Genomic DNA, 15,197 nt, shown 5'->3' with positions numbered 1-15,197 from the left:
TTAGATACATACTAGAGTATTTATGGATGCAGTGATATCTCATCTGGGAATTGCTTCAAAATAACTCAATGGTGCTGCAATATAGATGAAGCAAGATTAGCCATGATAGTCAGCTAATCTGAGTAATGGGTACATGATGATTCATTATGCTATTTTTGCTCAATTTACATATGTTTCAAATTTTCATAATAAAGTTTTGAAAGGCTATAGAATAATGAGATTATTCTATATGTATTAACTATTCTATATGTTTAAAAAAAAGGAAAAGCAAGTTTCTTCCATTTACTGTATAACCTTGAGCAAGTTGTTTAACTTTTCTGGTGCTCAGTTTCCTTATCTATAAAATGGGAACACTAATGGTACCTACTTTAGAGAGTTGTTCTGAGGATTACATATTATTTGTATAAAATATTTAGAACAGTACCTGAGACAAAACAGCGGCACAGTAAGTAACCAATTACACTGTTTTAGATGCCCAACAATGGCCATGACACTGGCTTCGGTGAATGATACTTCAGAAACTTCGGCACTATGGTAAGTCCTTACTTATCATCAATAGGTTCTTGGAACTGCAGCAAAACGATGTATAAAGTAACTAATTTACCATAGGCTAACTGATGTAAAAAGAGTTAAGATTCTGTGGCATCTCATGGTTATAACAAAACAAAGTTGAGCACAATGATGTTACTCAAGGATCTGCTGTACAAAGTATTAAAAAATAACTGGAGAGAACAGGAAGATGATGATTTTTTAAAAGCTTACACCTAACAAATAAATTACAAGCTTCCTCCAGGTCTGTGTGTTAGTATTTCAGAGCCCATGGCTAGACTATTATTCCTTCTCTGATCCAGACTGGGTAACTGAAGGTTCAGGAGAAAACTGCACATACATTACAGTCTCTCAGGTATCGCATTATTAGACCATGGCTATCCCCCATCTCAGACTCTATAGACTTCAGAGAAGCCATTACCTCTCACAATTGTATTTCTGAGTGTGTGGATTTGTGAACATCTCAGATGTATGTTTCAAGAATATGAGTAATTAATGGATTATATGTACACAGTCATAAACATATATTAATATGTTGTCACTTTATAGGTCCAGCAGTTACCTGGGGACTCAAATCCTTCAGAAAAGTCCTCATCTTAACTTAGAACAAAAGGAAGAAAACAAAGAACTAAGCTTTATTCAGTTCTCCAAGTGTCAGATACCATTTACACATTATTACCTCATGACCTCACATGGGGATGCTAAGTGTAGTTATCCTTCTTAGACTGATAAGGAACCAGCCTCCAAAAGTAATGGAGGCTCTAAGTAACCTAAGGTCACATAGCAATAAGAGATCAAATACAGATTCAAATCCAGGTTAGACTATACAGCCCAGGTGGGTCCACCTGTACTCTGCTACCTCCCAGCTGAAAAGTCGCCTGAGGCCCAGCTCACAGTATTCTAAGAATCCTATGGACAGGAGGACACACAGAAACATATGAGAAAATTTACATTTCAATTCCACCTTTTTAAACATGATCTACTTAAATATAAATTGAATCATTCCAATTCCAAAGTGAAAGACCTTCAGTGGTTTCCATGGTGCCCTTAAAAAATCCAAACTCTTCCCCGTGACCTATAAACAACACCCTGCTCTCTTACCAACCATTTACCCCCTCATTCACTGATACTGCAGGCACACTGGCCCCCTTTGCTGTTTGTTGAACATACCAAACCCTTACCCACATCTAGGCCTTTGTACACGTGAGCCCTGTCTGGAATTCTCTCAAACCACCATTTACTTCTCAGCTATAGTATCACCTCCTCAGAGGCCCTCACTAACCACCCTCTAGAAAAATGATAGCCTTTTCCATCATTCGTTTTATTTGCGTATTGGACTGGTCACAATCTGTAGTTGGGGGAGGGGGTATGCATGTGTGTGTACTTGTTCTTGTCCTTGTCCTTGTCTTGCCCTTACCTAGAATGGGAGGTCCTACCTTTACTGAATTCCTCTATCTTAGCTCTGTGAGGGTAGAGCCTAGCACAATGCCTAGCTTGGCACATATCAGGCAATTAAAAATATATCGATTGGTAAAACATAACATGGCATTTGATAACACTAATTTCCTCATCTTTTCCGTTATTTTCCAATCATTCTAGTTGATTCAAGGATAAAGTCTGACTATGGTGTCAGTTTGCCCTTAATGCCTAATACTTTTTTTTTAAGATTTTGCTTATTTATCTTTAGAGGGGAAGAGAAGGAGAGAGGGAGAGGAATATCAATGCAATGTATGGTTGCCTCTCATGGGTCCCCTGCTGGGAACCGGCCCACAACCCAGGCATGTGCCCTGACTGGGAATTGAACCGTGATCGTCTGGTTTGCAGGCCCGCGCTCAATCCACTGAGCTTCACCAGCTAGGGCCCTAATACTTTTTCCAAAAAATGAGAATTCCCTATAGTTTATGGCAAATATTTTATAAACTAAAGATAAAGGTTAATTATTATCTTCAAGTCTTATATTCAGAAGAAGTGGTAAAACAATCAGTGTGCTTAAAAAATACTCTAGACTCCCTTCTGTGCATCTCCTACTGTATTTATTCAACCCACTTTATGCTGGGAAGTCCTCCTTTAACTCCGGGTTCTGAATTGCTAAATTCTGACTTTTTAAGTTATTCATTTGCTCAAAATCTGATACATATACATTGAGACTTTTATTTTCCCCTAGTTCTTCCCTCAACCAAGTTAAAAACTTAGTTTCAATCTTTCCATCTCTTTCTCAATGCCCATTAAATCACACATATATAAAAATATATATACAACATATGTGAAGTGAATTCTAAAAAATTAAAATGTTATATACACTTCTTTACATTTTTCTTTTCTCACTTACTAGTACACTGTAAATCCCTCTAAATCAGCTGGACTAGGTCTAATACATTCTTTTTGTATCTGCATAGTTTAATCTTTCTACCACTTCCGTTTGATAGCATTTGTTTCGTTCTGTCCCCCCGCCCCTTTTCAAGAAGAATTGAGTCCTGCAACTAACAATCTTGTAAATACATATTTTTTCCCATGAGTATTTTGATTTCTCTGGGACAAATATCACAAAAGTAGGATTGTTTGTTCAAGTGGTATCGTCTTTTTATTTTGAACCATTGTCACATTGCTTTTCAAAAACTGTTTCCACAAATATTGTAAGAAAACAATTTTTCCCCTCCACATTTGGCCTCAGTAGATGCTGTTATTTTTTACTACTACTTGTATTATCACTGTAATATTATGGCAAACATTCCACATTTTTGAAAACATAGCCCTAACGTGTATTCCAACAAAGTGCAAGGAAGCCCTGCTTAATTTCCTTTTCGGACCCAGGTTACTGCCAAAAGTAAATACATAATACATAAACAAATATTTATTAAATAAAAGGACATTTCTTTCAAATAAGAATTAATGTTATCATAAATAGCCTAAGGCAGAACCACTCTTTTGCTTTCCACTAGTAGTGTCTTTGTCCACTTATTCTCTAATCCTAAATAAACAAGATAGAAAAAAAAGCATTTTCATAATTTTATATGGGATGTGACCTTTATTGTTACATTGGTGATAATGAGAAAAATAATTGGCTGAAAACAATATTTGTGTTCTACATTGCAGTACATTTTTGGTCTAGCATATATAATGAATGTCAGGTCTCTACATGTGTTGCTTTCATCATACAATATTTTCATAAATGAACAACAGAAGGCCTATCAACTTTAAAAAAGGAGGGGAAAAAAGAGTTCTTGAAAAAACATTCACTCAGAACAGTTTTTGATAAACCTACTTTGCCACAAAGTACAGACCAGACAAAGCTTGTATTTTGAAATTTCTCAGGCTTATAACAAACAGCCTGTGGCATTCCTGTCGTCCTCATCTAACCTCCCTCTTCATTGCTCTATTGCCTCCTTTTTGCTACTGTATACTTCTGATGTAGCAAAACTGGGTCAATGATAGTGAGTAAGAGAGAGAGGTAAAAAAAGAAAGATAAATCAAGGAATGACAGTTGAAGGGGTATTATTAGTAAAATCTTGGCCTGACAACTGGTTGTAAAATTATAGCACAGACTAACACGTCTTCATTCATTTGTTGTGCTCCAATTTTATAAACTTGAGAGACAGGAAATAAACAGATTCCTAGTGACTATTACTTGTTCTTTTTTAACTAATAGAAAATATAGCTCATCAAAGTTTGAGAAGCAATGAACACAGAAAAAAATAATAAACCTATTTTTTCTATATTCAAAATAATAATGCTTTATTCGTTTTTAAAAGATATTATTTATTTGTACAGACAGGGAAGGAAGAGAGAAAGAGTGGGAGAGAAACATTAATGTGCAAGATTGCACGCTCCCCAGAGACCTGACCCAGGAAACCCAGGCATGTGCCCTGATCAGGAATTGAACCTGTGACCTTTCAGTTCGTAGGCCAGAGCTGAGCTGAGCCACACCAGCCAAGGCTAATGCCTTACTCTTATAACTTGCACACGTAATTCCACTAAACATAGATATACTAGCACTTTCAACTAGGAATATTTTGCCGTTTACAAAACAAATGACTTTTGAGCCATACTATTTGTGAATTTAGACAGTTAATGCCACAAATCTAAATTTTATTTTTTTAAAAAGAGCTTTTAACTATATTCTAAAATTCAAAATTAAATCTTCTCTGTACTCTTTAAATACTCAAAAGATCCGAACTCCAAGTTATACTAATAACAGCATATAGTTTTTGACTATATCCTTTTCATAAAACACTCAATTCCCCTGGGACCATTCTCCCTATTTCTCATCCTTCTTCTGACTTCAGTTGTGGATATCACTTACCAATCAGTCCCTTATTCCCTGTCTTATTTTATATTTAATTATTGTAGTCACAAAGATTTATGTACCACTTATATGAATTCGTAACTGTCCAAACCTGACCTTAACTAATTAGGGCACATTTACTTAGCAATTGCACCCAAACTCCTTCCCTAACCAAAATTCTCAAAATAGATGCTTCATCAATTAAGATCTAGCCTAAAAATGTCAGATTCACTCCTTCCTTTACTTTCACATTTAATAGCAAATTCAATAGATCCATCTCCTACAAAGTTCCTGGTATTGTTCTTTCCATTTCCCCAGCCACCAGCCTCTCCAGGTCATTATCACCCATCTGTATTATTTCAAAAGCCTCTTAACTGATAGTCCCATCTACTTCCAACCTCTCCACACTTTATCCAGCAAACACAAAGAGCTGCCAGAATTCACCACTTCAATTTGCCCACTCAGAAACCCACAGTGCCTCCCCACTGTTTCAAATCCAAACTCCTTAGTCAAATGTTCTAGGTAGTTACAGTGAAGAGGCACTTTTTAAAAATCATCTAAGTTGACCATTTTTTCCTTCTTTAACTTAACAAACGTAGCTACCATTAGCCCCTCATGAACACTTTCAAAAATCATCCTGTTTTAAGACCTCACAAATGGTATAACGCAAGGGTTAAAAGTATGGGTTCTGCAGTTTGATTTGAATCCAGCTTCTGTCACTTATGAACAAGTCATTTAATACTTCATCTATTTAACAGGGACACTAACCCTACCTCCTAAGGTTGTTATGAAAATTAATAATAACCTTAAAGTACCAGGCCAATGCCCAACACACTGCAGAATGATCAATAAATGTTAGCCATTGTCATTATTACTACATGGCCACTCTGATTTAGGCAAGCCAACTTGATTGCTCTACCAGAGGCTATGCATTTACCTTCACTAGACTCCTTCAATCACAAACTGTTACAACTGGAATGGGCCTCAGAGCGGATTCAAGTCTTGGCTCAATCTTCCCCTTGGATTACTCAACTTGGCGTCTAGAACTAAACTAAAGCAAGTGCACACACGGCACACAGAAAACAGTCCTTGGTAAGTATTTTTGGGTTAAATGCTAAAGAAATGTATAGTTAATATGTATTTTTACTATAGGTCCCCTATTATCTCTATACTATTAAATCATATGCATCTAAAATAAAACTGTTTCTAAACAATTCCCTGTATAGTTTGAAGTATTCAAGGTAGGATAAAAAAAATCTAATGTTACTTGGTAACTGTCCTTAAATTGATTCAACTAACTATATATACTGTATCTTTCTAACTGCTTTCAACCTTCCTGAATGTATCTCTGTTTTGTTATCTACTAGTAATTCTTGTGTCAATGCTTATAAGTTAGTGCTGTATGTGCAGTTACGAATTCCACGATTTTCAATATAAAAATAGTAAGAGCATTATCAAAATAATGTGTAAAAAGATAGTAAGATTTAAAAGCTGTCAAAAAGCTAGCATCATTCTAGCTCTCTTCTTGTTCTTCAATTCCTTCTCTCCCAAAAAGAAAATTCATACAAAACCATTTCCCTCCCATGGGATTTTTAAAACTAGAAGGACCTCAGTTTCTACTCCCATAAATCCTCTTGAGTCATATGTAAGAAGATGAAGCCCACAAAGTCCAGAATATTAGCCTACAGGAACAACAACCAGCTAGAAGCAGGACTGAGAATTGAAACCAGTGTTCCTGACACTGAGGTCAATGCTCTTTTCTTTACATCACGTATCATTTCAACTGACTTCTTCCATGCCTACTTAATCTAGAAAACAAAATTAACTATATCACATGAACTCACAAAACAACATAATCACATGATATGAATACTAATATATTTTGGTTGTTTTTAAGAACTTGTGTGAGAAATAAGGGTTGCAAACTATAAATAGAGCATCTCTACTATAATTACATTTGTTCTAGAAATCATACTTCCCCTAAAATCATCTCTGCAGTTTCCTCCCCCAAAATAGGTTAAGCAATCCACGTCACAGGTAAAAATGTCATCTATTCCAGGCTCATCAGCATATGTTAGAAACTGTTCCTAATATAGAACCATAGACTTTTGGAGTTGGAAGGAACCTTCAGGATCACCTCTCATTTTACAGAGAAAACTAATACCCAACAGGGACCTGCCCAAGGTCAAAATTTCCGTACAAGAACCCAGGTCATAAATAGAAAGTTCTCAAAAGAAAATTTTAGAGAAAAACAATATCGAGTGAAATACCTTAGCTGGACTTCCTTTACACCTACTCCTTAAGTACAACTTCCTGCATGGGAAACTTGAAATTTGAGAAAAGAAAGCAAAACAAAGAACTAAGCCAGCTTTTTTTTAAGTTTACAGCCAAATCACTGATCCTTCAAACTTATCACAAGTTAAGGTGGATCCTGGCAAGAATCTCACATAACATTTTGTAACAGACAAAATCATACAGATATATTTTAAAAGTAAAGGGAAAAAGACATGCAATTTGAAAAGGCATAATATTATTATCTCTGTAAAAAAGACATAGAGAATTGCTTATAACTAGGAAAACCACACAATTTAAAATCTTTTAAATCATGCAGTTTTCAAAAAAGAAAAAAATTTCAATCACTATACCTATCATTACACAAGAATGTGAATACATTTTGAAATTTTATTTTGGTGACAGTGATTAAGGGAAGCTGGAAATTCTTCTTTTTAGTGTTCTTTTACATGTCCTAAGTCATGTTTTAAAAATAATAATTTGAAGAAAATCTTTTATCAAACTTTAATAAAACAAAAGCTTTTATTCAAGCCTTAAAATAAGAATTATAAGCTATATCATCTAGCCATTTTTAAGAATATATGAAAATAGACCATTCCTGAAGGTTAAGGCCTCAAAAGTACTAGACATATCTTCCCCCCCCCCCCAATGAAAAACCATACTACATAAGCCAATTTACCTGTAGGAATATGTTTCTTAACTCATGAGGATCACCTCGCTTGGTTGTCTGCACCTGTGAGAAAAAAAGACAGTAAGACTTCACTAGATGCCAGTTAATCTCCTCAAATTAGAGTTCACAGAAGCTAACAATCAATTCTCTTATCTTTTATAAGGGTGTTTAGTTTAAAACAAACCAAAGCACTAATACTGATAAGAACTGTCAACTGGAGATCTGTGACTACCGGTGAAAAGACCAGTGTGAAGAGCCTAAAACAGAACATTTACCAGACAGATTTCACCTAAACTGAAATGAGAAGGCGGCGAGAATCTATTACTTTACCTCACATCCATTAGCAACACGGCAACCACCCAACTTCAAATCAAGAGCCCAGCAAGAGTAGATCAACGAAGCTGAAACACCCAAATTAATCGCATGGCCTAGCAGCCTTTCTTACCCATGGAAAGCAATCCAGAATATAATTATCTCCGAGCCCCTCACTTTCTCCACCCAGTCTAAAATATGAAAGGCTGCTTATGTTTCCAAATACTTTCGCTGTCCTGCCACCTGCAGCGCAAATGCCAAGCAATGCCTACGGCCCCACTGAAGCCCCAAATTGCTCAATTACGCCCTCCCCCACCGCAATACACAGATGCCTTAGGTACCCCAATTTGTATGCCACTTCCACTCCCTTTGCGATGCCCTCCAACTACAGTCTCACAAACCCATTAGAGCAGGACACTACTCTTCCTACACCAACTCGTGGTCCTCAAGAGCCCCTTCAACTCACAATCCCGCCTCCCTCCCCTCCCCCAACCAGGCATCCTCTCCCTCCGGTCCAAGCCCCGTACAGCTCTACCACCCACGGGATGGAACCCCAGGACATTCTAAGAACCAGGCAAAGAAGGAAATAGGAAGAGCTGAGGGAGTTCAAGCAGGGGCCCCAGAATGTCTCTTATGCAATAAAGGCAGCAGTAGAGAGTTGGAGTCACCTTGACCGCCATGCTGTGCTCGGAAGCCGGGGACGAGCAAGGGAGCGAGCAGGGCCCAGCTGTCAGGGCGCGCGCGCGCCGCCTGCCCGGCCCCGCCCGCCCGCTCGCCCGGCGCCGCGCGCGTCCTTATGCAAATGATCAGGGAGTGGCGGGGAGAGGGCCGCACTCGGAAAAGGGAGGTGGCCTGGGAACTAGGGGCTGATCCCGCCAGCGGCTGCACCGAGGAAGGTGATGCGCCTACCGTAGGGAAGACTGGAATGCAAGCCTTGGGATTCCGACGCGCTGGGTTGCTGACAGCTGAGTCGCCGCCAAGACAGCCCCAGGTTGCCTAAGGCCTCTTAGTGTGTGTGGCTTTGGGCAGGGACTTCAGCCAAAGTCCTTGTACCCTGAGACTTATAAGAACGCTTGGGGCCTAGATTGAGCAAGATTTCGAAGGATCATAGAACATATTCCATTAATAATAATAAACGAACTAATGACAGCTAGTGGCAAATAATAACAATAAAAAAGATTGGGAAACATTCACTCTGGGGGAAACCTAAGTAAACACAATTTGAGAAATATGCTCATAAATTGGCATGGGATGAATACGCTTAATATATTTGTGTTTCGTGTGCTGTTATAAAGCTTTATTAGACTCAGTCCATATTGCCAATCACTCAAATCCTTTGTGCAATGAGGTGCGGCACAAACGCAAATAGGAAAGAAAATCTAGCTTGGACTGGGCTGGCACTGAATCCTGACCCACTTTGCCGGTACATAAACATGTCCAGCCCTACCTAAGAAGTAGTAGCAGCTAGCCCTTGAAACAAAATAACGTCTCTAAAACTAAGTCTTGCCATTATGATTACACTGATCCACATATTCATTCATTCAACACTTACTGTTCTACTTGCAATGATAACATAAAGTCCTAAACCTCTAGAAGTTTACAGATGGTAAATGCTTCCACACAATCCCATCCCTAAATGTATTCTTTTTGTTCATGGTTGTGTCTTTAAACCAAGCATGCTCCCTGATTTAAAAAACAAAAACAAAAACGCTAACGACTCCCAAGATTTATATCAACCTCACTTAACTCTGTAAACCCTCTCCACCCTCTTTTATATTTCCATTGTCCACTCTCAGAGAAGGCTTCTTTTTCTCCAGTCTCACTAATCATATTTGGGTTTAGTGTCCAAGTTAATAGCAGCAAGGAAGGAGGAGTGGCAGATGACGATGGTTGTTAAGGAATGCTGCATTACTAGTACTCCCCAAATGAGCTTTTCTGCTGCAGTTGATTTAACTGTCTACCACCATTAGTACATCTGTCTTCAATCTGTTCAAGGTTCATGAATAATCAATGTAATTGGATATAAGGAAGTACAAATTCACATTTTGTTCTATCAGCACCTTATGACCCTGACACTCTGCTCTCTCTTATTTTATCAAGTTTCTCTAAGTAGGAAACTCAAGATGTTTATTTTGTTACTTTACAAGGGAAGGATGTCTGTTTAGTGGCTCAGGGTCCTTCAGTTTGAAAAAAAAACTTAAGTGAAAAAAGGTATTTATTTATAATGAAGGGATTATATTCTATTGGAACAAATTGTTATTCTGTTTTTTTGTTTGTTTGTTTGTTTTTTAGGGAAGAGTGCAAACGCAGTCCCCCACTACCACAAATTATGCACTTGAGTTTCCCACATTTGGGGAAATCGCAGGGGTCAGCACATCTGGAGTGCAATAGATAAGCCTCGCCCTGGGAAAACCACCTTTGTGATCATGGTAACTCCCCTTCCAGGTCAGTATTTTATTGTGTTTTTTTTAGTTAAATGCCAATATAATAATTTATAACTCTTTAAGTTTCAAATGATATTTTTGGCTCTTTTCAATTTATTACATTTAACTTGGAGTCACACTAATCCAAGTTAAAAGCAGAGCCCAAATGGTTACATTATACAAGCTGTGAAGCTTTTAAATTTGTGACAAGGGACAGAAGAGAAATTCTACTCATTGCAAGGAAATCCTAACTTAAGCTTCAGTGAGCAAAAGCACTTAAAACCCATGAACCTTTATCTGGTCATCCTCAGCCAGTCCAATCTCTACACGGAACCAGCAGATGTTCCTGCACTCATCACCCTGTAGCTGAATTACTTCCTCATATTCTGGGTGCTGAATTACAGTACCATTGCAGGCAAATTTCCTCTTAAATGCCTTCACTAGTTTCTTTTTATCACAGTCATCAGTGATTCCTTGGACAGTAGTAAGGGTCTTCCTGCCATTTCTCTGTTGGATTCTCATATGGATATAGTCCTCAGTGCCAGCAGGAAGCAGATAATTACCCTCCTTACATAAGGAAAGGGAACAAAAGAGTGGAGGCTCTGGATGGTGGGCATATGATTCTATTCCTTTTCCTTGGTGCAAACGGCCTGTGGTAGGCTGAGACGGGAGAAGGTGGGCAGAGAGGACAGAGTGTCCGGAAATAAGCGGGGTTGGAGGAGAAGATTGCCGAGTCCTCAGCGGCAGCTCAGCGACTGGGCCCTCAAATGATATTTTTAAAAAAGAAATAATTTTAAAACTGCAGAACAAGTTGAAAACTTGGTCATTAGGATAGTCTATAAAGAATGACGTTTCAGGGACTGCCAGTCAAGATTAGGCATAAACAGACATAGCTTACCTCTTTGCACAACCACATCAGAATTACAACTAAAATGTAGAACAACCATCACTCAGAACTACGAGAAATCAAGTTGCAAGGGAGGCTGACAATTATGGAATTAAAGAAACCACATTCATTCAGACTGGTAGCAGGGGCACAGACATGAAATGGGTTGGTCCCACACCCATGTGTGGTGGATAAAAATTCAGGAGGGATATTTTGCGGGCAAAGAGTCCCAGGCCAGAGTTCCAGTGCCAGAAACTTAAGTCCACAACTTCTGGCTACAAAAACCAGCTAGGATTGTCAGTGGAAGAAACTTCTGGAGTCCCAAGTAGTTACTCCTAAAAAACCTGCACACAGACTCACCTACTCAGACTCACTCCCTCTAAGCTCCAGCACCAGGGGAGGAGCTTAAAAGACACTAGTGGTATACATGGAGAGATGGAAGTATATGGAATTAGGGTGAGCAGAGGCCATTGTCCCTTTTATAGATCCTCCTCCACAAGGAGCTGGCAATCTGGTCACATGTCTGAGACTTAACCAACCTGGCTAACACTGTTTGACCTGCCTTGGAGAACCCCAGAGACTCTGCCCCACTCAATTTACAGGTTCACTGCAAGTTGCTTTTCCATATGAATGGTTGCTCTTGGCTCATACTGCACAACTTCCTAAATCCTCTCAAACAATCAACAGCTGGCCTCAGTGAGCCCCAGTGCCAGCACTAGCAGCAACCAGCAGCCATTTAGATTCATAGCTTGGCTTCTCCTGGGAATCTTCAAGCCCAGCCCAAGGAGCAGATATCTCAGGTTGCTTTATAGCTCAGGCAGGATGTCCTGGGCAAAACAAAGATGGGAGCTGACCGGGGCCTACAGCACCAAAAACCCCAGGGCCAGCACATCCAGTGGACAGCTACAGACCAAGTCAAAGCACCACCATGCTGACATTGCAGAGCTGATGTTCCACATTAGACAGGGGTTGGTGATCAGCAGTCACAGCCGACCCTTGCAGTTGACTGGCCTGGGGAAATCCCTCCCACTGATCTGCCAACAGCAACCAAGGCTCGACTACAAAGGAGGGTGTACTCAGCCCACACAAAGGGCATACTTCAAGTACCCAGCTTGGGTGATAAGGGGAGGCTGTGCCACTGGGCCCTACAGGACACCTACTACATTAGGCCACACTCCCCAGACACAGAGTCAAAGCAGCTCTATCTAAAACATAGAAACAAACACAGGGGGCTGCCAGAATGAGGAGGCAAAAAGACATGGTCCAAATGAAAGACCAGGTCAAAACTCCAGAAAAAGAGCTAAACAAAATGGAGAGAAGCAATCTATCAGATGCAGAGTTCAAAACACTGCTTATAAGGTTGTCCGAGGAACTTAGTGAGGACCTCAACAGCATAAAAAAAGATCAGTCAGAATTGAAAGATATACTAAGTGAAATACAGAGCAATATACAGGGAAACAACAGTAGAGTGGATGAAGCCAAGAATCAAATCAATGATTTGGAACATAAGGAACCAAAAAACAACCAGTCAGGACAACAAGAAGAAAAAAGGATCCAAAACATGAGAATAGTATAAGCAGCCTCTGGTGCAACTTTGAGAAGTCCAACATTTGCCTCAGAGGGGTGCCAGAAGATGAGGAGAAACGGCAAGAAACTGGAAAATCTATTTGAAAAAATAGGGAAAGAAAACTTCCTAATTTGGTGAAAGAATTAGACATGCCAGTCCAGGAAACACAGGGAGTCCTGAACAAGATGGGTGCAAAAAGGCCCACTCTAAGACACATCATCATTAAAATGCCAAAGGTTAAAGATAAAGAGAGACTCTTAAAAGGAGCAAGAGAAGTTAGTTACCTACCAGGGAGTTCCCATAAGACTGTCAGCTGGTATCTCAAAAGTAACTTTGCAGGTTCAAAGGGATTGGAAGAAATATTCAAAGCCATGGAAAGCAGGGACCTACAACCAAGATTGTTCTACCCAGCAAAGCTATCATTTATTTTTTTTCTCTTTTTTTAAAATATATTTTATTGATTATACCATTACAGTTGTTCTATTTCCCCCCTTCATTCCCCTCCACCCGCACACTCCCTCCCCCACTATTCTCCCCCCCCCTTAGTTTATAACCACGTGTCTCAAGTTCTTTAGATTCTNGACATGTTTAAGGAAAAGAAGATCAAAACTATGGTTTAAAAATGGCAAAAAATACAGTAGAATCTAAAAAACAAACTAAGGAAACAAGAAGAACAGAGACAGAATGATGGATATGGAGAACCATCATTTTGATGGTGGCCAGATGGGAGGCAGGTATGGGAGAATGGGTGAAGGGGTGCTGTGATTAAGAAGTACATATAGGAGAGGGGAGGGAATTTCAGGGGGAAAAGGGGAAGAATTTACAGAAACTAGTATAAACGACACATGGACAACAACTAAGGGGAGTGGAAATGGGAGGGAGGTGGGGAGCACTGGGGGGAGTAGGCTGGGATGGGAGTAAAAGACAGAAAACTGTACTTGAACAACAATTAAATAAATTAAAAAATATTTCTAGTGTTAAAAAAAAGAAGTACAAATATTTAGTTACAGAATAGCCATGGGGATGTGAAGTACATTATAAGAAATGGAGCCCTGGCTGGTGTAGCACAGCGAACTGAGCACAGGCCTGTGAACCAAACAACCGTGGTTCAATTCCCAGTCAGGGCACATGCCTGAGTTGCAGGCCAGTTCCCAGCTGGGGACACATGAGAGGCAACCATACATTGATATTTCTCTCCCTCTCTCCTTCCCTTCCCCTCCAAGGATAAATAAAATAAAATCTTAAAGAAAAAGAAAGAAGTGGAGTAGACAACAAACTTACACGTATGACCCATGGACATGAACAATGGTGGAAGGATTGCCTGAGGGAGTGGGGGTTGCTGTGTGGAGGGGGAGAAGGGGGAGAAGGGGGATAGATTAATCAGGAGAACTATAATAGCATAATCAATAAAATAGAATTTTAAAAAACACTACCATAAAACTAAATTTTATTTTATAGTTCTTTTAATTTTTGTAATTCTTTTATAGTTCTTGAATCAGACATGTAACTGACAGCATTCTATGGATGTCAGTAGTAGAAAGTATAGCTGTCTATAGTAAAAAGCTCTTCACTTTGTGTGTTCAGATCACAGGGAATTGAATGAAAACCAAACCATTAAAATGACAGCTTTCAGAACTATGTGAATACACTTCACACTACTGAACTGCATACTTAAAAATTACTAAAATGATCGATATTATGGGATGTGCCTTTCACTACAATAAAAACTTAAAAAGGCAAAATGGCTGAAACAATGTATCAGCTTAAAATGAATATTTCTCATCATAATTTTTACCACTTTTTAGTTTTATTTCTTTAATACCTAAATAAGTTTAATAAAGTTTTCTTTGCCCTCCTCCTACCTAGAACCTCTTCCACATTAAGAAACCACATAAAACAACAGCAAAAAAGGAGTAATGGTCATTTTTTTGTTGGCTAAAACTGAAAAAAGAATTAATATTTGAAATAGCATTTTAATTATAGAACTTGAAATATAATAACCATTATTGTACTACCCACCTTAAGTAGACATACATAATTAACACTATTCTTATGAATTATAATTTCAAAAAGTAAATCAGAAAAAAAGTAAAGCTGGCATCACCGGATGGTTCTTTTGTTAAGAAGTATAAGAAATTATGGTGCTCTTCCCTCATTTGACCAATCTTAGCTTCTAAATAATGACAGAATGCAAAAGTAGAAATATTAATTTTCTA

At 38.8% G+C, this 15,197-nt stretch overlaps 1 protein-coding gene, 1 non-coding gene and 1 pseudogene across 2 annotated transcripts in view; all 3 read right to left on the bottom strand.

Moving 5' to 3' along the window:
- SLC25A12 (solute carrier family 25 member 12) overlaps window positions 1-8,874 on the bottom strand; it is an 89,181-nt gene extending 80,307 nt beyond the window's left edge. The window contains exons 1-2 of the mRNA XM_037044460.1: window positions 8,774-8,874; window positions 7,803-7,856 (exon numbers count right to left, since the gene is read on the bottom strand). Of these exons, the coding sequence (XP_036900355.1) occupies window positions 7,803-7,856; window positions 8,774-8,785 (66 nt within the window). The 5' untranslated portion in view covers window positions 8,786-8,874. The remainder of the gene's footprint in view (window positions 1-7,802; window positions 7,857-8,773) is intronic.
- Window positions 8,875-10,394: 1,520 nt separating this feature from the next.
- On the bottom strand, window positions 10,395-10,558 carry LOC118986069 (U1 spliceosomal RNA). Its single transcript, XR_005066299.1, has one exon. It is a non-coding gene; the product is annotated as a U1 spliceosomal RNA (small nuclear RNA).
- A 173-nt stretch (window positions 10,559-10,731) lies between these two features.
- On the bottom strand, window positions 10,732-11,145 carry LOC118985945 (eukaryotic translation initiation factor 1-like; annotated as a pseudogene).
- Between the last annotated feature and the right edge of the window lie 4,052 nt (window positions 11,146-15,197).

The sequence above is a fragment of the Sturnira hondurensis genome, unplaced genomic scaffold (genome assembly GCF_014824575.4).
Source record: "Sturnira hondurensis isolate 20B ecotype Veracruz unplaced genomic scaffold, ASM1482457v3 Scaffold0004136, whole genome shotgun sequence".
NCBI lineage: Eukaryota > Metazoa > Chordata > Mammalia > Chiroptera > Phyllostomidae > Sturnira > Sturnira hondurensis.
The sequence above is the reverse complement of the archived record's forward strand: the minus strand, read 5'-3'. Positions and strand labels throughout refer to the sequence as shown.